The sequence below is a fragment of the Thrips palmi genome, unplaced genomic scaffold (genome assembly GCF_012932325.1).
Source record: "Thrips palmi isolate BJ-2018 unplaced genomic scaffold, TpBJ-2018v1 HiC_scaffold_17, whole genome shotgun sequence".
NCBI classification, from domain to species: Eukaryota; Metazoa; Arthropoda; class Insecta; order Thysanoptera; family Thripidae; genus Thrips; species Thrips palmi.
The window spans coordinates 10,656,141-10,678,687 of NW_023144626.1; the positions used below are offsets into that span (position 1 = coordinate 10,656,141).

Sequence of the window (22,547 nt, forward strand, 5' to 3'; positions counted from 1 at the left end):
TAAAAGCAACAAACTGTTTAATTAAAAATTAAAATTAAAACATTTTTTTTAATAAAAATTTCTGATGTCAACTAAAACAAGGTAACACAATTTGGGTTTTAAGGTGATACGACTGTAGCCCCAGTAGTTCTTAATGACTTCTTATGATTGTTGCAGCCAGCACACCTGAACACTCCTCACTGGTGTTAGCGTGACGGTGCGTAGGAAGGTTTCTTTCTTAAACGAGCTTCTTAATGCAAACACCTCTCAAAGGTCTTCCCTGGTATGAGAGCGCAGATGCATGAGAAGGTTTCCTTCTTGAGAGAACTTCTTATGGTAGACATCACACTTAAGGGGCTTTTCGGCAGTGTGAGTACGTAGGTGTGTCAGAAGGCCTCTTTCTTGAGGGAACCTCTTAGTGCAGACAGCACACTCGAAGAGCTTCTCACCAGTGTGAGTACGGAAGTGCTGTCGAAGGCGTCCCTCACGAGCGAACTTCTCATTGCAGACAGCACACTCAAAGGGCTTTTCCCCAGTGTGAGCACGAAGATGCGCCGAACGGTTTGCTTGCGAAGCAAACTTCTTATTGCAGACAGCACACTCGAAGGGCTTCTCCCCAGTGTGAGTGCGGATGTGCCCTCGAAGGTGTGTTTGCTGAGCATACTTCATATTGCAGACAGCACACTCGAAGGGCTTCTGCCCAGTGTGAGTGCGGAGGTGCATTCGAAGGTGTGTTTGCTGAGCAAACTTCTTATTGCAGACAGCACACTCGAAGGGCTTCTCCCCAGTGTGAGTGCGGAGGTGCGTACGAAGGTGTGCTTGCTGAGCAAACTTCTTATTGCAGACAGCACACTCGAAGGGCTTCTCCCCAGTGTGAGTGCGGAGGTGCCCTCGCAGGTGTGCTTGCTGAGCAAACTTCTTATTGCAGACAGCACACTCGAAGGGCTTCTCCCCAGTATGAGTCCGGAGGTGCACCCTAAGTTTGTCTTGCAGAGCAAACTTCTTATTGCAGACATCACACTCGAAGGGCTTCTCCCCAGTGTGAGTGCGGAGGTGCCCTCGAAGGTTTGTTTGCTGAGCAAACTTCTTATTGCAGATAGTACACTCAAAGGGCTTCTCGCCAGTGTGAGTGCGGAGGTGCCCTCGAAGGTGTGTTTGCTGAGCAAACTTCTTATTGCAGAGCACGCATTCAAAAGGCATCTGGCCTGTGTGGAAGCGGAGGTGCGATCGAAGATTCCCACCGCGAGTGAACTTTTTGTTGCAAACCATGCACTCAAAACTGCCCTCCCCGCTGTGAGTAAGGAGGTGACTCCGAAGGTTTCCTTCTTGAGCGAACTTTTTATTGCAAACAGCACACTTGTGAGGATTCACCCCAGCGTGAGTGCAGAGGTGCATTTGAAGATATCCTTCAGCAGTCAACTTTTTGTTGCAGGCGGCGGCGGCGCATTTAGGAGACTTGTCCCCAGTACGAGTCCTAAGGCGCGCAGTGTAGTTTGACGGAGAGGCCCTCACCTTACGCCAATCTGCGCTCGGAGTGCAAACTTCTCCGCGAGTGACTGTTGACTCCATGGCTTCGTGCGATACTGTCCACGCCTCAACCTGTGACACCAGAACGACTTCTGTTAGGGAATTTGAAGTGACAAATTGGTCATCCACTGAAAATTGAATGGTCGGTCACATGGCCAAATTATCGTCACGCCGTCATACAGCGGGAATGTACCGTAAACCGGGGTAACTTGAGACAATATTTCACGTGTTTTGGACCGTGTCTACAAAACTTCTCTGAGTCTAGGACAACTCGTCCCGACCAACTTGCGCCTGGCCCAGTAAGGGAGTATGGGGCGATTTGTAACAGATTTCGGAATTCTCTGTACAAAATTAAGAACATTCTGCATATCGGTGTCAAACTTGTGCCAGTTTAGCAGTCCGGCCCTTCATCTAGACTGTGCAGCTCCATTGGATCAATTTGGAGTCCGTAATCTTTGAAATATAAGACGTTTTCCAAACCCTTGCATGCTGTTACGAATCGCCCCAGCGTGGGATGATTTGTAACAGCCATGGGGCTTTTCATAACATCCTACACATTAAATGAAACATCGTCGGGAATGTTATCTCCTCCACCAGTTGTTCTTCGGGTGTCCTGCAGACGTCTAAAAACCTACATTACAAGCTGCCGTTGACCGCCTCAGCATTAACTGATAGGCTATGACAATCCTAACCTCACTTTTTTCAATTATAGAGGAAAGCATAGAATAACTCGCTTTAAAATGCATTTCGAGCTGTGTAAATGTATTGGAATTAGGCAGCAGATGATTCGAGAAATAATTCAAGCATTTAACAGCAGAACTACTTAAATTCTTGTTTTTATACGGGTCTGTTACGAATCACCCCAATTGCCTGTTACGCAAGAAATCCGTCCCTAACTATCACTGGACAAAGTAAAAGCAACTTATGCCACGTGTTTACATTGTAAAGGGGTCACGCTTCAAGGCCCCAACGGTACTTCGATGGTGATTCATACCTGTGGAGCCTCAGACAGATACTTCCTAGAACTCAAAATAAAAGATTTGCCTGTTTGCCGAAATTTCGGTGTACCCTATATTTCAGACGCCCTCCAAAACTATACCTGAGCACCGATCACATCCGCTTCGATTGTTCAAAGACCCTCTACTTGAAGAGAAAGAGGGGCCATACTCAGATTTTCCTCTGCTCCCTCCACTTAAATTAATAAACGCATTTGTTACGAATCGCCCCTGTTACAAATCGCCCCATACTCCCTTACGTCCCGGGGTTATCCCGTCCCAACCCGAGTGGCCCCCTTCCTAAGTCGTCCCAGTAAGTATATTTAGGGGTTCCCAAGAACCCCTATTGTCCGAGGTCCGTGGATTCCTTCCCCCCCCCCTCTCCGATTTTCAAATAAACAACGCTAAACTAATTCAACCATGGAAAAAACGAAAATTCCATTTTTTTTCGAAAATTCATCGTGGAAATTTTCCGTAAACTAGAAAAACATAAATTTGCAACAATCGAAAACGAGAACCCTTAATGATATGAAAAAATGGTTCAAATAAAAAATGTGCCACTCCTCAAAACTAAACCTCCTGACTCATCAAAAAAACAAGAAATCGTCTGTGTTCTGAGCAAATAGTTAAAACATGAAAAATAATCTCCATGGCAACGGCATGGTCCCATCGTGCCACCCGTCAAAATTTAAAGTCGCCGATAAAGAGAAATCAAAACGCCGTGAAATTCGAAAACGCTGATGCTAACGCATTGCACGGTGTCTCAACGTTGGAACATCTTTAAAGTCTGTCACAAGTAAAAAGTTCGTAGCAGAAACGACGCATCAAATTAATTTTCGTGGGTTGGCACTGATTTGCTTGCTGTCTGCGCCCTTTCGAAAATCGCGTGGCTGAAAAAAAGAGTAGGCGCGCATTGAAACTGCCCCTCCATTGTTGCTCCGGTTGGATTGTTTGGCATGTTGTTAAAGGCTGCGGTTCTCTTGTCATGTTTTCCTCAATTCTGTCGAACAGTTCTTACTCACAACGTAAAAACAGCACGATGGTTGGTTTGACAAACTTTACAAACTCGGGAGGGGTGATTTCGGAACGCGGGTGACTTTCGTTTGGCGAACTTGAGCACTGTAAGTTGCGAGATGGAGTGAGGTGGTCATGGTGTTAACTGAATCAGGTTTGACCAGAACTCTTTTCTATTGGTTAGTTAGAATTTAGCGCATGCGCACTTTGAAATTTTTGGATGTTCTCATAATCATTGAACAGTTGACACTGGCACGCTCCAATAAATGGCTATTTTAAAATAGCCAAATGTGAAAATGGGAACACCGTGCAATGCGATTAGCATTGGAATTTTTTTTATTTATTATTTATTTTATTTAAATTTTTTTGGTTTCTGCGATTGGTTTTATTTTACGGTAGGTCCTGTGATGAGTGCCAACTGCTCTCACCAAGCCGAATCCTAACTATGTTTAATTTCACATGATTACAATCCGTTTGGAATCCATGAATTTTTTGGGGGTCAACTAAAATAAGAGTCATGGGCCTCTAAAGTTGTCTTAAGTTACCCCGTCATATGGGGTAACTTCTCTGCAAACTTAAGTGTGTGCCAGGCATGCACTTCTTGGTGCATGCCTGCAGGCACACACTTCCTGGTGCATGCCTGGCAGGCACACACTCCTTCAGAAATAACGAAAATTACCGAGCACAATGAAATTTACAAAAGACTCAGGATTCACAAATTTCGCTCAGTCCCTCTTCGGCTCATGAAGCTCATTAATAGTTGATGTGCATTTACAAAAAAATGGGGGGAAGCACGGGACCATAGAGCAAGTGCAACTTCAGAATGCTGACCATGATTTTCGGGGCCTGGGACGACCCATCGTAAACTGGGGTAACTTCAAACAGTACGTGTGTGATATTTGAACCTAATCGAATTAACGTATCATTGGATAACTTTGTTCTGTTCTGCCGCATGTCTAATATTAAAAGCAGCAAGCAAATACGTGGCATCATGGTTTAGATGATGGCCTTCTCGGTGACCGAACACGTGGTTTCAATGTGTTTCCCTCAGTTGATTCAGGAAGGGGAAGAAGGGGATAACTCCATTTTGACCATTTTTCAGGGGCAACAAAAAACTGTCAGCAGGGAAATCTAAAACTGAACAATGGAATGTTATAGATGACTCGCGCTGCTCGCTGGGGGCTCCGCCCCCAGACCCCCGCCCGCATGTGTGGGGCGCGTGCCGAAGTATTTTTAGTAAGTCCGTGGTGACCAAAGGCAAATTTTCTAAGGAAGTAAATGTACTGCTTCTTTGAAAGGTCTATTTAACAGCTTTTGACCATATAATTAAGCTACTTTTACTGCCCAAATAGATAGCTTGTATTGCATTGGCTACTGTGGCAGTCAATGGGTGCATACAAGGTCCGGAAAATATTGAAGACTGCTTTGACAAGGATAGAGGTGAATGGAAAAAACCGCAAGTCTCTACGACCACTCCTTGACCCCAAACATTTCTATGAGTAAGTGAGTGAGTGAGTCAGTCAGTCAGTCGGATTGGGGCTATATAGATTCTTGATGATGATGATTTACTCAATTGCCGGTGGCGGGGACCCGACTGCGGCACAGTTTCGGAAATTCTCGACCAGACCTACCGATGGGGCGAATAAAAATTTTTAGTCATTCGGTCCCCTTTTTAGAAGATTGAGTAGGTTTGCTCGGAAACGGTGAGAAATTTTCAACTTTTGGGATTTACCCCTATTTTTCCATTAAATTTGGAATCGAATGGAGAAAACCGCAAGTCTCTACGACTACTCCCTGACCCCAAACATTTTTATGGGCGAGTGAGTCAGTGGATGAGTCAGTGAGTCAGTCAGTCGGATTGGGGCTATATAGGTTGTTGATGAGTGAGGGAGTCAGTCAGTCGGATTTTGGGGCTTTATAGGTTCTTGATGACAATTGATGATTGATTTTGAGTATGTTGCCGGTGACGGGGACCCGATTGCGGCACAGTTTCGGAAATGTCTCGACCAGACCTACCGATGGGGCGAATAAAATTTTTTAGACGGTCGGTCCCCTTTTTTGAAGATTGAGTGGATTTTGTTGAATTTAGGCCTATTTAATCGTTTTGAGGATGTTGCCGGTGACGGGGACCCGATTGCGGCACAGGTTTGGAAATGTCTCAACCAGACCTACCGATGGGGCTAATAAAAATTTTTAGTCGGTCGGTCCCCTTTTTTGAAGATTGAGTGGATTTTGTTGAATTTAGGCCTAATTAATCGTTTTTGAGGATGTTGCCGGTGACGGGCACCCGATTGCGGCATAGTTTCAGAAATGTCTTGACCAGACCTACCGATGGGGCGAATAAAAATTTTTAGTCGGTCGGTCCCCTTTTTTGAAGATTGAGTAGGTTTGCTCGGAAACTGCGAGGAATTTGGTCCCCTTTTTTGAAGATAAAGTGGGTTTGCTCGGAAACGGTGAGGAATTTTCAACTTTTGGGATTTTTCCCCATTTTCCCATAAAATTTGGAATCGAATGGAAAAAACCGCAAGTCTCTACGACCACTCCTTGATCCCAAACATTTCTATGAGTGAGTGAGTGAGTTAGTGAGTCAGTCGGATTGGGGCTATATAGGTTCTTGACTCGCGCTGCTCGCTGGGGGCTCCGCCCCCAGACCCCCGCATGTGTGGAGCGCGTGCCGAAGTATTTTCAGTAAGTCCGTGGTGACCACAGGCAAATTTTCTAAGGAAGTAAATGTCCTGCTTCTTTGAAAGCTCTATTTAACCGCTTTTGACCATATAATTAAGCTACTTTTACTGCCCAAATAGATAGCTTGTATTGCATTGGCTACTGTGGCAGTCAATGGGTGCATACAAGGTCCGGAAAATATTGAAGACTGCTTTGACAAGGATAGCGGTGAAAGGAAAAAAACCTTAGGTCTCTACGACCACTCCTTGACCCCAAACATTTCTTTGAGTGAGTGAGTGAGTGAGTCAGTCAGTCGGATTGGGGCTATATAGATTCTTGATGATGATTGTCCAATTGCCGGTGGCGGGGTCCCGATTTCGGCACAGTTTCGGAAATTCTCGACCAGACCTACCGATGAGGCGAATAAAATTTTTTAGTCATTCGGTCCCCTTTTTAGAAGATTGAGTAGGTTTGCTCGGAAACAGTGAGAAATTTTCGACTTTTGAGATTTTTCTCAAGTTTTCCATTTAATTTGGAATCGAATGGAAAAACCCGCAGGTCTCTACGACCACTCCTTGACCCCAAACATTTCTATGAGTGAGTGAGTCAGTCAGTGAGTCAGTCGGATTGGGGCTATATAGGTTCTTGATAACAAGTTAAAAAACGTAAGTTGAATTTTGAGATAAACATCAGAAGTGTCAAGTCACTGCGTATACGATATCTGTGACTTATCGCTTTCCGCTTATATGGAAAATAGAGTCATCTCAACTTATATTTCTTAAACGAAGTGGAATTTGGAGACATGTCAAGTGGAACTATAGTCAGCAGAGTGTTGGTTCCTCTAGTGCATTTTTTGGACTTAGCTCTTTTACAGTTTAAGTTCTTAAAATTAAAGGGGGGTAAGTTGACTTGATTCTTTTTACAATGGATACATAAAACCACAAGTTGAGTTATCTCCTATCAACAATATGTTGAACGGAGTCATGTTGACTTTGGTTGAGATGATTCCATTTTCTGCTAAATTGAGAGTGTAAAAGGGGTCAAGTTGAGTTACATCTTTTTTCGAAGTGGATTTTCTCTTTAACTCGTAGAAATTTAGTCAAACAATTTGGTGCAATGATGCAAACCATTCTAAGGCACGATATAATAAAAACTCAATTTGGAGAAAAGTCGAATTATTCCCTTCTTCCGGTTCCTGGATCAGTTTACGGTACTAGAGCGCTCTCGCTGTCTGATAAGCCAAGTTACACTTCCCACCTACCTCAGATAGGTCCGTCAAAGAAAGACCGACGTGAAACGCTGAATCCTTGCCCTGGACCCTGCAATCTTCAATGTGCCTGTAAAAGAGAAATTCTATGAAACCACCACAAGGTTACAAGGTCGTCAGTTTCTCTGAACCCTCCTATATTATTGATCTCTTTGACCACAGTGAAAGAACAGGCGGTACACGTGGAGCACTTGTCAGATACAAACTATTAACTTTGTTTCCTACACTGCATTACGTAGAAATTTCCCATTATGCGAAGAAAATGGCACGAGCATACTCTACAAATCGAAAAGCGTGCTTTGTATGGTCTAACTGGAGCATGCCTGCAAGCACGCTCTAGCTAGCGCATGCCTGCCAAGCATGCACTTGCTAGTGCATATATGCCATGTACACGCTAACTGAAGCATGCATCTAGTGCATAAGGGATAGGGAGTTGCCTGCATCAGGAAGCGTGTACATGGCATGTATGCACTAGTAAGTGCATGCTTGGCAGGCATGCGCTGACTAGAGCGTGCTTATAGGCATGCTCCAGTTAGAGCATACAATGTACGCTCTTCGATTTGTAGAGTAATACGAAGGTAGTTTTTCTTCGTATTACGAAGGTTTTTCTTCGTCTAACAATGAAAATTCAGACAAGATTCGTGTTGCGAAGGAATACTGCTTCGAATTATGGCGCCGAATTCACTGTAACATAAGTCAATTTTCAGTGCAAGGCACAAAGAATGTAGACGAAGAAATACCTAATAAAATAACAGGTTGCTATTTAAACGAAGGGAATGGATGCGTAAATGACTGTAGAAATGACAAGGAACATTACGTTGAGGCTTGAAATAGTTCATGAGGTGAGAAGAAAGAAACAACATCCGGAAATCGTTGTATGATAAAGACTGTTAGTCACAAGAGATTAAAAAAATCAAAAAAATCGGAGTGGCGTTGCGTAGCGGGAATTTTAACCTCGGTATCTACTGCACCGTCACTTGATTGAAGTTTCAACTTCAGAACTTTAATGAAGACAGGACGTTGTGTCTGACACCACAAGAAGTGAGTCCGTCAATGTCATCTGGACCTGCGTATCACATCTTAGGAACGTTCCCTCACTACGCGGCATTTCCTTTCAAATTCAGTCTTGCGTACTAAGTTTCGTTGCTCCGACCAGTTAACAGAATTTGAAAAACCAATAGTTTGGAAGAACCTACCTCTGGCTACATGAAGATACGAAACATTGCTACGCAGCTGAGCACCAACCGCATTGACGATTTAACCCTCCGATCTATAGAGCTGGTTACTGACTCAGGCACGCGTAAGTAGTGAAATCTTAGTTTCACTCGGTTTCTTCTGGCTGGAATCGTACTACTGGGTTGTGGTACCGAATCCCTGGGCCAGAAGTCAAATGACAAAAGTGCAAACTGGCTACAACGCGGGGCCGGAAGTTGAAAAGATATCAAGAACAAACGCCAGATCCGTATAAGAGATTCCCGTACGATTTTCCTAATCTGTTTTTCCTAATCTGATTTTCCTAAGGGACTCGTTTCCGAATGGATACTTTTCCTAAGTCATTTTTCCTAAATCTCAAATTTCCTACGATTTCCTAAAATGTTCCTAATAATGTAAATCAGTAGGAAATTTTTAGGGAGATCACTGGCCACACAAGCTGAACGTCTGAATTTCAGTTACAAATTTGGTTCCAAATTCACAATGGCAGAAATAGTTGGAAAACAATTGCATCCTAATGGATTTCTATACTACACAAAAGGAACTCTGTGAAAGGAAAATTTTATTGGATTTGTAAGCGCGGCAAGACCGAAAAAACGTGTAAAGCAACTGCAATTGAGGGATCCTTTGACTTAACTTAGCATTTAACTCACACTGCTTTCGTAACGTAACATAAGACAATGTTCGCTAAAGGTTAAGTGTACGGACTTTTGAAAGTACTTCCAAAAGTATATCCACACAAATTCGAGACAACAAAATAATAACTTATCCTTTTGAAAACTTTTTTAAACGTTAAAGGTAATAATTTTAAGTACCCTATGAAAGGTGATATTCAGCTGTATTCCGTTTTAGGAAAAAAAGCTTTAGGAAAAGCGTCTTTAGAAAAGCCTGATTAGGAAAATTTGCTTTAGGAAGATTGTCTTTAGGAAAAATACACATTAGGAAAAATGGCTTAGGAAAACTGGGCGGGAACGGTATAAGAATATGACTGCACACTGCACAATGTCTTACGAAGAAATTTCCCATAATACGAAGGAAATGGCGCAAGCATAATACGAAGGTAGTTTTTCTTCGTATTACGAAGGTTTTTCTTTGTATCTTTACAATGAAAAAGCTAAAAAGATTCGTATTACGAAGGAATATTGCTTCGTATTATGCTTGCGCCGAATTCACTGTAACATACGAAGAACATAGGTCAAATTTCATTGTAAGACATTTAGAGTGTGTGACAGCGGCAGAACGGCGACGCACACGCTCATTCTCTCAAATTTCGCATTCTTTGTTCTCGGTTCTTTTTGATTTCTTCTTTACTTCCGCTCCAGCTCCTCTCCGATGTGCCCTAAAACTTCCGCTTTCGATCTCCTAGCTTCCGTTCTGAGAGAGTGTTGGAGGACACTATAGACACATAAAATATTCGTTCCACATACCTGCGTGATCCAAATCGTCGTAAATTCCTGCGAAGGGTCGCTGGGCAACGGCACTGTGCGATACAGGTCGTCCTGATGAGAGGGGAAGCCGAGCGTCCCAAGTTGCATGCGCGGTTCAGTTGTTGTCGCTGCCACCACAGTGTATGTCCTTGATGCGGTTAGCTACAGCAGCTCCTCTCTTGCGTAACATCACTGTCAAAGAAAAGAACCCTTTTGGAACTGCTAGTTTGCACACGGTAAATACGGAATCTGGTTTTCCCAGGAAGCCTATGGTAGAGACAGGTGGTTTCCAGGGAGTTCCTGGGAGAACCAGGTACCGTTTTTACCATGCACAGCAGTTTTCGAAGATAGTAGGCTCTCTTAAGTCACAGAAACTTTCTCCTCTTACACGCTTTAAACGTTGCGGAGTATTTCGAGCAGAACCTAATTAACTTCGTTACACAAAGAAATAGTTGCACTCTTAAAACCTAATGAAGTATTTTGAACATACATATAACAAACGTAAATGCTATACGAAGAAATAGTTCGTAAATTACGAAGTATTTTCTTTGTAAGCTTACGTATGCTCAAAATACTTTGTTATACCAACTACTTTTCTTTGTAAGGCCCAAAATAGTTTGTAAGGTTTTCTCAGTGTGGTATACTGAGTATTTTCTTTGAATGCGTATGTATGCTCACAATACTTGGAGTAACAAGCTACTTTTCTTGGTAAGGCTTAAAATAGTCTGTAAGGTTTAAAGAGTGTTTATGACCAAATTTTGAAAATTACACTTATAACATGTCATTAACGCATTTGAAGCAAGTGGAAGAAAAGAGCTGCTTTACTGACCTAGTGAGGTTAACTATACATTTAACTTCAAACTATGTGTGTTGATGCGGCCCATTTTCTGACAGGGGAAGGAACGTCAAAATTGATGATGGAATTTTATTGTAAATCTATTTCATATGAAAATCACGACTTTGGATTGGCGGCAGTTCCAAACTCTCTTAAAGGCGCTTAAAGGCCACAATTTTTGCCGCTCTTGGAATCAACCCGAATGAACCCTTCTACAATTCGGCGAATTTTGAGTGTACTATTGACTATGCTGTTGTAAGTGTGTGCCCGGCCAAAAGTGCGCCTCCGTAAGTTTCACTTTGCCAAGCATGCATGTGACGTCATGCGGGGCTGTGGTTCGCCACTTCGCCGCGTTGGGCCTTGGTCTAGTCAGCCTAGGTGGACCCTGACAGGAATGTTAATAATTGTGACAAGAGCCGTGTGTCGCTCGGCGGTCGCGAGCGAGGCAGCCGCCACAAACGAGTAACATAATTCCGTCTGCCGTGGTCTCACAAAGGCCGGGGCCCCCCTCCCGAGGAAACCTTTTTTTTTCCTTTTTCGCCCTTTTTCACAAGTAAAAAGCGCATACGTTTCCTCCGACCAAGCAGTACCAAAAACATGAAAAAGAAAATAAACCACGACGCGGTCACGGTGGTTCCCGCACGGCCGCAAACACCACGCTACCCCCCGCGCCTTTTCTGAATGATAATCATAATAATTAAAGGCAATAGAATGGCTCTCTTTGAAGAGTGTGACAAAGCGGCTCTCCCCTCTCTGTCGCGCTCCGGACCCGCCGTAAGAAGAATGTGTCGGCGGTTTTGTTCTGGGAAAATGTTACGGACGGAGGGGTGCCACCGCGCGGCGCCACGCCACGCCACGCCGAGCCACGCGCGAGAAAAAAGTAATTTGAAAAGGAAGAATGGCGGCGGGCACCCGGCGGCGCTGTGTTCTTCGCCGCATTATGCGCTTTCTCTTGGGCCCCTGTATGCTCGACCGGCGAACACGTATGAGGGAGGCAGTCTCCCCGTCATGCGGCTTTTGAACTGAGGCATGCAATGCAGGCAGGGTCACCTACGCACAAGCTTCAAACCTGATGAACACTGCAAGAAAAAGTGTAGATAGTGCAACAAAAGTACAACAGAAATTGTACAATAAAAGTACAACAGGGATTGTATAGAAAGTACAACGAGAATTGTACAAACCACAACGAGCCCTGGACTGCACAGCACTCCTCATGCCGGTACCATTGCACTTTGTACAACAATTATTGTACTTGAAAAGTACACTAAATTCCTGATAAAAAAATTTGCCAGAAATTTGTGTACTTTTGTTGTGGTTATTTCCGGCAGTGAAGGGGTAGTACACTACGCAAGGTCAAAAAAATACCGTGTTTCCGAAATTTTTTTGCGAACGCATGACATACGGGGCGTGAAAACTGATCATGGGATCTTTTTATACTGTAAGTAACGATCAAAATCACAAATTTTGAAAGGTGTCTTAAGCAGCTATTGCGAGTTCGTCGAATTTCACTTAACCACTGCAATAAATACGTCGTTGGTTTGCGCGATTTTGACAAAACGGTGGGACCTAAAGGATCCAAATGTTGTGTGCTCAATCTAAATACATGTCATTCTGGTGTAAACTAAGGAAAATTTTTTGCATTAATTGTTGGTAGCTCAAACAACATGGCAAAATGACAAATTCAGACAACAGCATTTTTCTAGCCCATTTTCTTCCAAAAAAATTTAAGTTTGAATATAGGTAAACAAAATTGATTACAAGTATTCTAGTTCACTCCAGAATGACGGGTCTCAAGGTTGACTATGCGAAATCTCGTCCAAATCGGATGAATATTGCGGTCTGTATCACGCAAACCGTGTTATTTTTGCACTGGTTTCGAAAAATTCGTGGAAGTCGCAATTTCTGCCTCCAACTGCGCTCCATACAAGTGATTTTGGTCCAAAATGAAAGTTAAATAAGGTCCCATAGTCAGTTTTGACGTACCTTACCTCCTCTACCCGCAAATAATTTTTTCGACAACAATTTTTTCAACCTTGCAGGGATCCTTAACTTAACTCAACATTTAACTAACACTGCTGTCATAACGTAACATAAGACAATGTTCGCTATAGGTTAAGGGTACGGACTCATGAAAGTACTTGCAAAAGTATATCCACACAAATTTGAGACATAAAAAAATAACTTACCCTTTTGAAAAGATGTTACAAGTTAAGGGTAATAACTTTAACTCTTATGATAACGTTATGATGCACTTATGAGGTAAGTTAAGGATCCCTGCAACCTTGCGATGTGTACTACCCCCTTAAGTATGTTGAACACATGTAATACAAACTTTTAAATTTGTAACACGAGGAAATAGTCGTAAATTAAAAAGTGCTTTCTTTGTAAGCTTGAGATGGTAAACGAAAGCATACACGGAAAAAAGGAATTCTTTGACCCAACGAAAAAGTACGTTGATTCCGTGATAACCGAAAAAAATTTGTTTAAGTTACGAAAAGTTTGTTCGCATAACGAATTATTTGTTAGTACGACGAACAATTCGTTGGCGGAGCAAAAAAGTTAGTTGGAGAGACAAAATCATGACTGTGTTCCTTTGACGGATCTTTTGGTTGCGCTAACAGATTGTCAGTTTTACCGACAAAAATTTCGTGACTCACACAAAGTTTTCGTAACTCCAACAAAGTTTTTCGGTTATCACGGAATCAACGCACATTTTCGTTAGGTCAACGAATTCCTTTTTTCCGTGTAGCCTTCCGAATCTGCGGTTCCTCGTCGATGCACTCGGCACTGGAGTTGGATGTCCGCGGCGCAGGGTTTGCCCCCGCTGACCACGCTGGCACCTCCTGCTTATTGAATATTCTACACAACGCACGCCCCTACGGCTCCTCAACGGTTTCCAATCGGATCAGCCGGCGGGGCTGCTGCCGCCGCCAGGGAAGCTGTTTGGGAAGCTCTGGCTGGCAGCGAGCGGCGCAGAGGTCAGAGCCGAGACACGAAATAGCCGGCCCTCTTCCCTTCGGCTTGACGCGCTCGACACGGCCCGGCCGTCACGTCCAGTCTGGCTCCGAGGAGTGCTTCCGTCGCTCTGTCTCTCTCGCACTCGAGGGGCGTCCCGTTTGGGTGCGAGAGAGACAGCGCGACGTGACCGCTCTCCGGGATCAGCCCGGTGCACACCCAATCCGTCAGGAAGGGCGGAGGTCAGCGTCCCTGCAGTGCCATGAAGAGGCCATCCCCCTACTCTTCCCCCTTACGCCCACCCCCTGCCCCTTTCTGTTTTTTTGGCCACGAAGAATTGGCTCACAGTTTCATCGAAATTTCTACGCGCCGGCCGGGCCTATCCGAAGGGTCGCTCATATATACTGCAGCTGATCCCGAGAGTTAGCGTTCTGTCGCTCTGTCTCCGTCGCGCCTCTGCGGGACGCCCCGTGAGTGCGTGAGAGACAGAGCGACGAAAACGACTCTCGGGATCGGTCTGCTGTACCCAAGGTCAGCGTTCTGCCGCCCTCCCCCTTTGCTATAGTTGGCCGCGGTCCTGGCTCCCCCGCCCCCATTAACAAAGTACCACGCCCCGCGCGGCCTGCCTGGGTCTGGAATGCTGTGGCTTGTACGTGTGTTATTAGGGTCCCGGCCGTGTATCAGTTGTTGCTGAGTGGGCCGTAGCCCGTCGGGGTGCCCTACCCCCTCCTGCTTCCGGCAAGCTGAGTACACGCGCCAATTTGATCCGAAACAACGAAACGATTGCTCCGCAAACTGAAGAGCGGGCTGACTTCTCGAAGAACTCAATAACCTGGAGGTTGACGCTTTCTGTCCACAACTCGACAAGCTGTTAAACAAGTGCGTACATGGCAATGTACACAATCAATTGCGGCCATCCTGCCCTAAAACAAGAACGCGTGTGCTCGCCAGGTACACTCTTAAGCATGCCCTGTCAAGCACACAATAGTTGCACGGTGAAAACTGTTCCTGGTTTTCCCAGGAACCCCCTGGAAATCGCCTATGTCTTTACCATAGGCTTCCTGGGAAAACCAGGAACCGTTTTTGCCGTATGAGCAGCGTCAACTAACTAATGTCTTCGAAAGAAGTTTTGATTGGGCCACTGCAGTTTTTTTCAAAAAGCTATAAGTATTCCACTGAAGTTTTAAAAGAAGTACTGAGGATTCCATTGCAGAATTGAAAGAAGTTTTGAGTATCCCACTGCAGATTCGAAAGAATTTTTGAGCGTTTCACCGCAGTTTTTGGCCCGTCCCGTTCATTTTTTGTAAAAAAAAATGACGGAGGGACGGGCATATAGTATGATCCCTGCTGTGCGTCCGTCCGTCCGTCCGTCCGTCCGTTCGTCCGAGGACTTCCCGTGGTCCGATCTTGACCATATTTGGTATGCAGCCTCCTTGGGTGACCCTAAGAACCGCCCGGTGGCAGCAAATCCGATCCGAGCCCCGGGGGCGCTGCTGCAGGTGCATCATGGTCTACATGGGGTCGAGGAGGATCTCGGCAACGGATGCAGCTAGGAGGGCATGTAGGGGTATTTTTGGAATCGGGGCAACGAGAAAAAAACAATGGTGCCAGTTTCCAGCGAATCGGAGAAGTTCGGACCCGGGTTCAAATCCCAGCGGGGTATTTTTTGAACATTCTTTTTATTCGAGTTTTTGCATTGTTTCTGATGTTTTTAATGGTGCTGATGACGAAAATGACATTAATTTTAACCCCAGATCCAGGTTTTAATTCCGTCGGGGTCAAACATAGGTGAAATTCGTACGTTTCTTAATGTACGGGACGGGCCAAAGTTGCCGATGTATATCGCTACTTTTCCTGTTATTCAAGAAGGTTTGAGTATTCCGCCCGCTGACTCAACCGCGTCCATTGCAGCTGCAGTGTTTGTTCGGCCCATGCTGGTTTCCTAGGAGCTTACTGGAAACCGCCAATGTCTTTTCTTCAGGCTGGGAAAACCAGGAACCGTTTTGGCAGTGAATTTTCTAGTCATCACCGTTAATTTGGACCTGTTCCGCCCACCGGGTCTCGCTAGGGAAAAAAGGTGCACATTAAAATGTGCTTTATTCCGTTAACAAGGCGGATAGTGGAAACAGACGCCCGCTCTCTCATCTATGACAGGAATAACTTAGAGGTCCAAACCAACCGCCCCTCCCTCCGAGCCGCGCCCCAAGGACCAAGCTGTCGGGGTGCCTCATTCACTGCTTCAGGATAATTAAGCCATTTGCCAGCGACTCCCTCAAATAGTGTAATATTTAAATCAAATGAGACGTACGCCCCGTTGCGCTGCCCGCAGTGCCCTTGATGCCACTTGCCATTACATTCCAGATGCTGTTCCGTCGCCCGAGAGAGAGAGAGAGAGAGAGAGAGAGAGAGAGAGAGAGAGAAGTAGAACACCGTTCGACAGCAGCCTCTGGGGATTACAGTGCTCCGCGGTCACTGCAAAAAAATTCCGTACTTCGGTACGGAAATGGTACAGGAAAACATAGTACGGAGGTACGGAGAAAAGTACGGAACGTCGTCCCTACTTGCTCCATGTGAACCCATGTAAACGAGTACGGAAAAAAAAGTACGGAAGTTCCGTAGGTGGCAAGTACGGACGGTCCAGGCAAATTATTAACCAGACATGTTCCGTACTTTTTCTGTACTTTTTTCTCACAGTGGCGGTGCACAGTGGGCCAAAGGGTCGGTGGAGCTGGCAAAAATTCTAGACGCGTTTGGAGCTCAGGAGTCGCTAAATGGCACTCGAACCGAACGTGTGACCCCATTAATGGATTGGTGGACCCCATCAATCGATTGGTGGAGTTACAAATGCGGTTCCAATTCTGTTTAGGAACTCCGGAGCTCAAAACGCGTCTAGAATATTTGCCGCCTCCACTGGCTATCTGGCCCACTGTCCGCGAGGCTCTGCTTGCTATCCGTTCCCCTCTTGAAGGGGCCCCGATTGTGGGCCCGGGTCATCATTGCACCCAGAGCTCGGCAGTCGCTGCCTGAAAGGTGGGCAACAGGTTGCTGCCTGGATCGGGGGCCTCGGATTCGGCCGTCGGTCACTGGGAGACGATTCGGTGAAGAACGGGGACAGCAGATGTGACGTCAGTGCTGATTTACCATGTATCTCCTTGGCCACCGTTAAACCATCTTAACTCGCTGGTGTTGGGAGACCATTCTAGCTCGCCAGGTCACTGGATCACGGGGAAATAAGTCCAACTCTCAAACAAGACCTATCCAGTTAAGATAGTCTTCCTGGTGCCGTGCGAGTTGAGATGGCTTTCTTAAAGTACTCTTCAAACCTTACAAACTATTTTAAGGCGTACAACGAAAAGTACCCTCTAGTATTTTAAGCATACACAAGCATTCACTGAATTTGTGTCAAATATTTGTTACTTAAAACATCTTACAAGGTGGGCATTTGTCAGGGATAGACACAAGGCAACATAGGAAAAGAGGAAATGCTGATCTTGCAGACGCGCTCGCGGCGTCCGGCTTGGCCGCGAGTCGTCAGTCGTAGGCTGAGCCTCGGAGCGGCAGCACCTTTCGGACCTAGCTTGGTGAGTGGGAGGTTATCCAACCCTTAAAACAGTGTCCTCATTGCCGTACGAACCCCGCTCCATGCCGTTCAGGAACACCACGCTAGCTCCCCTGACATGGTGGAGGTGCTGGGCCAAAATTGAATAATTTGGATGTGAGCCCGTACTTAGGAGTGTTGTGCGTGGTCTAGGAATGTCGTTTCTGCTGCGGTGGGGTGTAGACTTGACATGATAGTGCTTGTCGAGATTTCAGCATCATCCCGTAGAAATTCGCTTCCGGTTCCCATTTTGGGGTTTGCGGTCAGCGACCGTTTAGTAGCTGTCTGAGGAGCGAAAGTGCCCTCGAAGTGCCACAAACTCGATTTCTCAGATTTAGTCTAGATAGTTAGCTAAGTTTGCGGTCGATTTTGTTGGGCCGAAGGATGGTTTCAATGGTTGTTTAGGCAAAGACGCGCAGAGTGACTGAACGGCTTTCCGGAGGAGCATGGCAGAGTGCGGGAGGACTCGTGTTCTGGGGGGGAGACCCTCCCACAAGCCTTGCTGGCTCTGTGGTGTTGTCCGCGAGGGCAAATGTCTTCGTCTCACGGAAACAGTTTTCGGACTTGTGTTTTGTGGCTTGAAATTTGTGTTGTGAGACCGCGTGTTCGGCGCCTCGTTCCACGTGGCCAGCGCTGTGGACGCCCGACATCATGCGCCACGCCGCGCCACGCCGCGCCGCGAGTCTCGCCGCCGCCTCGACACTGGACACCCTGCGTCAGCAATCGCCTGGACGGGGCACTGCCACCTCCGCTGCCACGGCTGCCGCAGCAACAACAAGACGGCACGGCGATACCCCAGCCTCCGCGATACTCCTTGCTCGACACACGTGAGTTCGTCAGCTGGCTGTCGCTGTCAAGCAGCATGGGCAAGCGCTCGCCCGCCCAGTCCGTCAGCAGTGCCTGCCTCACACCATCAGGCACGCTGCGATCCAGACATCTCGATTTTCCCATCGCATCGAGTCTGCCGACCTGAACGATCGATGGTCGAGTGCACAGAGAGTGCAAAGCGAACGTCAACTTCCATCAGCCGACGTGCTTTTCCGAGGACGCAGAAAGCATGGCGGCACTCCTGAATTGAGTAGGGAGTGCCAAAGTGCGAGAAGCCATCACTGCCATCACGAGTGCACAGCGTCCCCGGGAAAACGCACTCCAACGTGGGAAAAACATATTCCTGCAGCCATCATGAGTGCACAGCGTCCCGGAAGACGCACTCCAACGTGGGAAAAACATCTTCCTGCAGCCATCATGAGTGCACAGCGTCACGGAAGACGCACTCCATCGCGGGAACAACATCTACCTGCGGTTGAGGACGTGACCGGCTTCGAGATCAACAACATCGAAACAGCCCAGAACATCTAAAATATCTTGTTTTGATTCATAACTTTTGATCTATTATTTCGATTTTTATTGAACTTTCGCGGCAACATGATTGATTTTGGAACTTTAGAAATATTTAGGCCTGTTGGGTTGACATGAAATGAAAAGAAAATTTTACAGAACTTTGAAGTAAACAATACTTCTTGCTTGCCAAGCTATAAATGATCTAAATTATTTTTGTTTTCTTTTAATTTTTTTTGTTTAATTTTGATAAGCATTTCGCCTTTTCCTATATATACTAGCGTATTTTTTTTTAGGAAAGTTAAGTTAGGTAACATATTTTTACACCGTTAGTTATAGTTCGACTAGGCTCTAATTTAAGGTTAAGTAAAGTGCCTTAATAAGCGAGGACGCTTATTTTCCAAAAGGGGGGGCATGTCAGGGATAGACACAAGGCAACATAGGAAAAGAGGAAATGCTGATCTTGCAGACGCGCTCGCGGCGTCCGGCTTGGCCGCGAGTCGTCAGTCGTAGGCTGAGCCTCGGAGCGGCAGCACCTTTCGGACCTAGCTTGGTGAGTGGGAGGTTATCCAACCCTTAAACACAGTGTCCTCATTGCCGTACGAACCCCGCTCCATGCCGTTCAGGAACACCACGACTAGCTCCCCTGACAGCATTTCCGGTCATTTTTTGACTCCTGATTTCGTAAGATCTGCCCGTTCGTGGAACTGCCAGCAGAACCGGAAGTGGAAGCTGCGAGTCATTAGGAGAGCTTAGGTCAGGCCAGTCCGACATCGGTGCGACCGGACGATCTTTTGTAACTTCCGTTTTTGTTCCTCCAGTCTACGACCTCCAACGTTGACGACGCAGTCCGGGACGGAGCCCCGTTTGCATTCTGACGCCGACCAAGCTTCGAGCCAGTTCCTTCAAGGCGCTTCCGCTGCAACTTGCCGCCGTTCTCGCAGTGAGAGGCATCCCGTCGTTCCACCAGTGTGCCGGCGATCGTTACGAAACAGAACGGAAGGGTAAGTTTCACCGCATCTACAGTTAGGCCTAGGTTCTGTTCTCAGGGTCTGTAAGAGTATTGCTCTGCACACGCTTCTAACGTTCCGAGCATGTAAGGTACATACTATTTTCACCCATATAATAAAGATCAGAAAAAGTACGTAATAAAGTCGGGACGGAATTTGCTTGGACCTTCCGTGCACTGTGAATGAAAAAGTCTTGATCAATATCCAATTTTGAGCGAGGTATACTTTATCACCCAAATTTGGGCGAGGAAGGTTTCCTCGCTCAAATTTTTCAGAGGAAGGGTGTATTAGCTACCTATCTGGCTCCATAGTATTATGACCCAAATTTGGGTGAGGAAACCTTCCTCACCTATATAGGGGCGAGGAATCCTTCCTCTCCCAATTTTGGGTAATGAAGAATTACTCATCCAAAAGTTTACTTACGATAATGACTCTTTCTTTCTCAGTTGTGAAGCATTTTTTTTAATGAAGTCCGATCGTGGTACACGACCGATGACGATTTCCTTCATTTTTGGCCAAAAGTAGTCCTTGTAGGTCTAAGAAAGGCCCCAAAATTTTTAGGCCGTAATATGCACGGTCCAGATTCTACCACGGTCTCGTTTCGCGCTTCTGTAGGGCCACGGTTGCAATGCGTTGTACAAAGCCTGCTGAAGGCAAGCAGTAAGCGCCGCAGGCCAAGGTAGGTGTTAACGCCAGGCGTGGATTGTCGTAACTGGAGCAGCATCGCGGAGCCTGTTACGATAAGACAGTCTGGCGTACACCTACCTTGTCAGCTGACAATATGGTCTCCTAGGAGACAATATTGTATGCGGTAATAGTGACAATTTATTTCTGCATTTCAGGAATTCCTCATTCCCAAAATGAAAATAAGTCGCGACTGTCCAGTGTGCGGTAGGAAAAATGAGTCCGTGTCCAAGCTGACGATGCATCTCCGGACCCACACGGGAGAGAAGCCTTTTGAGTGCACGGTTTGTAACAAGAAGTTCAGCCAACGTAGCCACCTCAAAAGGCACCTCCAGATCCATACAGGAGAGAAGCTCTTCGAGTGCATGGTTTGCAACAAGAAGTTCGGGGAAGGTGGCGGCCTTAGAGCGCACATTCGGTCGCACACAGGAGAGAAACCATTTGAGTGCACGGTTTGCAACAAGAAGTTCATCCGTGGTCCCACCCTCAGAGTGCACCTCCGGACCCACACAGGAGAGAAGCCATGGGAGTGCACGGACTGCAACAAGAAATTTACTCAAAACAGCGATCTTAGAAGACACCTCCTAACCCACACAGGAGACAAGCCCTTTGAGTGCACGGTCTGCAACAAGAAGTTCAACCGTGGTTCCACCCTCAGAGTGCACCTTCGGACCCACACAGGAGAGAAGCCCTTTGAGTGCACGGTTTGCAACAAGAAGTTCACCCAAGGTGGCAACCTCAGAGTGCACCTTCGCACCCACACAGGCGACACATCCCTTTAAGTGCGTGGTTTGAAACATAGAGTTTAACCACAGCTCTCGTCTGAAAACGCATTGCAAACCCACGCTGAGAGTAACGCTTTGAGTATCGAGTTTGCAGATGGAAGTTCAGTCAAGACGTTGAGCAGTCTCAACTGCGCATTTTATTTGAGGACAAGCGTCTGACTGTACGTCTCCTTTCCGGAAGGCGATTACTTAGCGGCAGGCGTAAGTGTGCAGTTTGAAACTGCTCATATGGCGCTTGATTTTTTTATGTACTCCCGATTTGTTAAAAGTATGAAACAACCATTTCCGTGTCAATCTTTTGCTGTCTGCAGAATTGTAGTGTTTTTTTTATTTTTAAAAGTTAAGTGAGAACACATGTAGAAATATTACTGCCGTGTTGAGGTGTTGGAAGCTAAGCGCGAATTTTATTCAGAACAAAATTACTTCCAACGTGAGATAGTCTAGCGTTTGCTTGTAGATAAGTGATACAGAAATCGAACTAATGTCGTTTGTAACGGTGTAGATGATACAGGGTCGGAGTTTTTTTTTTAAATGTGTAATTGTTGTGGCATAGAGACGTCTGGATGTTTAAATGTTATCTAAAGTATGTTCTTAACGTTCGTTTTCTTTAAGCTTTTGACTTCAGAGCAATGCAGCTCTTAGGTCCTCGTTAGAGTACGATATTCTTTTCGAGTGGAGTATCTGCTCATATTTGATGATGGCATTGCGTGTCTGAATTAAGACTCCTTTGTTTGTTCTCAGCACGCTTCGGTTGGTCCTTGGATGATGGCATTGACTGAACCTTGGTTATATTACATAAGCGTTGTATCAGTTTAACTGTTTCACGTTTTATGTTGTCACTTGCTTCTAAAGACTAGACTTCTCTGTACTGTTTTAACCGCTCTTCTGAATAAAGAAGTAGTAATTTTATTATTGACGTATTCATTATTTAGACGAAGCTTTTGTCATGTGCACATCAATACATCGTTTTAAAGCACTACTTCTTGATACCATACTCCAGAAGCCGAAAAAAATAATGGTCGTTTTATTGTATCATTTAGGAATGTGCAAATCAAGGATTTTCATGCCGAATCGAATCTAAAAGAAGTTTCGATTTGAGCTCGAATTGAATCAGGAAACAGTTGTCGAACCGAATTGAACCTTCAAAGGGGTGCATCACTTCCAAAACAGTACTTTTGTAAAGACGTCATTAAAACCAAACGGGAAGAGATAAATTGTTCATATTTTAACAGTTAAAGTATAATAAAGTCAATATGC

At 45.6% G+C, this 22,547-nt stretch overlaps 3 protein-coding genes across 12 annotated transcripts in view; 2 read left to right on the forward strand and 1 right to left on the reverse strand.

The window, feature by feature from the left end:
- LOC117643299 (gastrula zinc finger protein XlCGF57.1-like) lies at positions 1-17,034 on the reverse strand. Of its 9 annotated transcripts, none has more exons than XM_034382114.1 (4): positions 17,017-17,034; positions 10,086-10,277; positions 7,441-7,516; positions 1-1,578 (listed from the first exon to the last, which is right to left on the reverse strand). In XM_034382114.1, the coding sequence occupies exon 4, from the start codon at positions 1,546-1,548 to the stop codon at positions 247-249; it is 1,302 nt and encodes a 433-aa protein (XP_034238005.1). In that variant the 5' UTR covers positions 1,549-1,578; positions 7,441-7,516; positions 10,086-10,277; positions 17,017-17,034; the 3' UTR covers positions 1-246. The 9 variants fall into 9 exon arrangements, with proteins under 9 accessions (XP_034238005.1, XP_034238001.1, XP_034238003.1 ...); XM_034382110.1 differs by lacking the exon at positions 17,017-17,034 and adding an exon at positions 10,915-11,262; XM_034382112.1 differs by lacking the exon at positions 17,017-17,034 and adding an exon at positions 10,764-10,833.
- LOC117643300 (gastrula zinc finger protein XlCGF17.1-like) overlaps positions 8,631-22,547 on the forward strand; it is a 19,563-nt gene continuing 5,646 nt past the window's right edge. Inside the window, exon 1 of one of the 2 annotated variants that reach the window (XM_034382125.1) lies at positions 8,631-8,746. The gene's annotated coding sequence lies outside the window, so the exon portion shown is untranslated. Of the gene's footprint in view, positions 8,747-10,302; positions 10,322-22,547 lie in introns of those variants that run through there. The other variant, XM_034382128.1, reaches the window with a different exon arrangement.
- On the forward strand, positions 19,822-22,202 carry LOC117643305 (gastrula zinc finger protein XlCGF49.1-like). The gene is made up of 2 exons (XM_034382139.1): positions 19,822-19,912; positions 20,664-22,202. Exon 2 carries the CDS (start codon positions 20,682-20,684, stop codon positions 21,285-21,287), a length of 606 nt encoding a protein of 201 aa, XP_034238030.1. The 5' UTR covers positions 19,822-19,912; positions 20,664-20,681; the 3' UTR covers positions 21,288-22,202.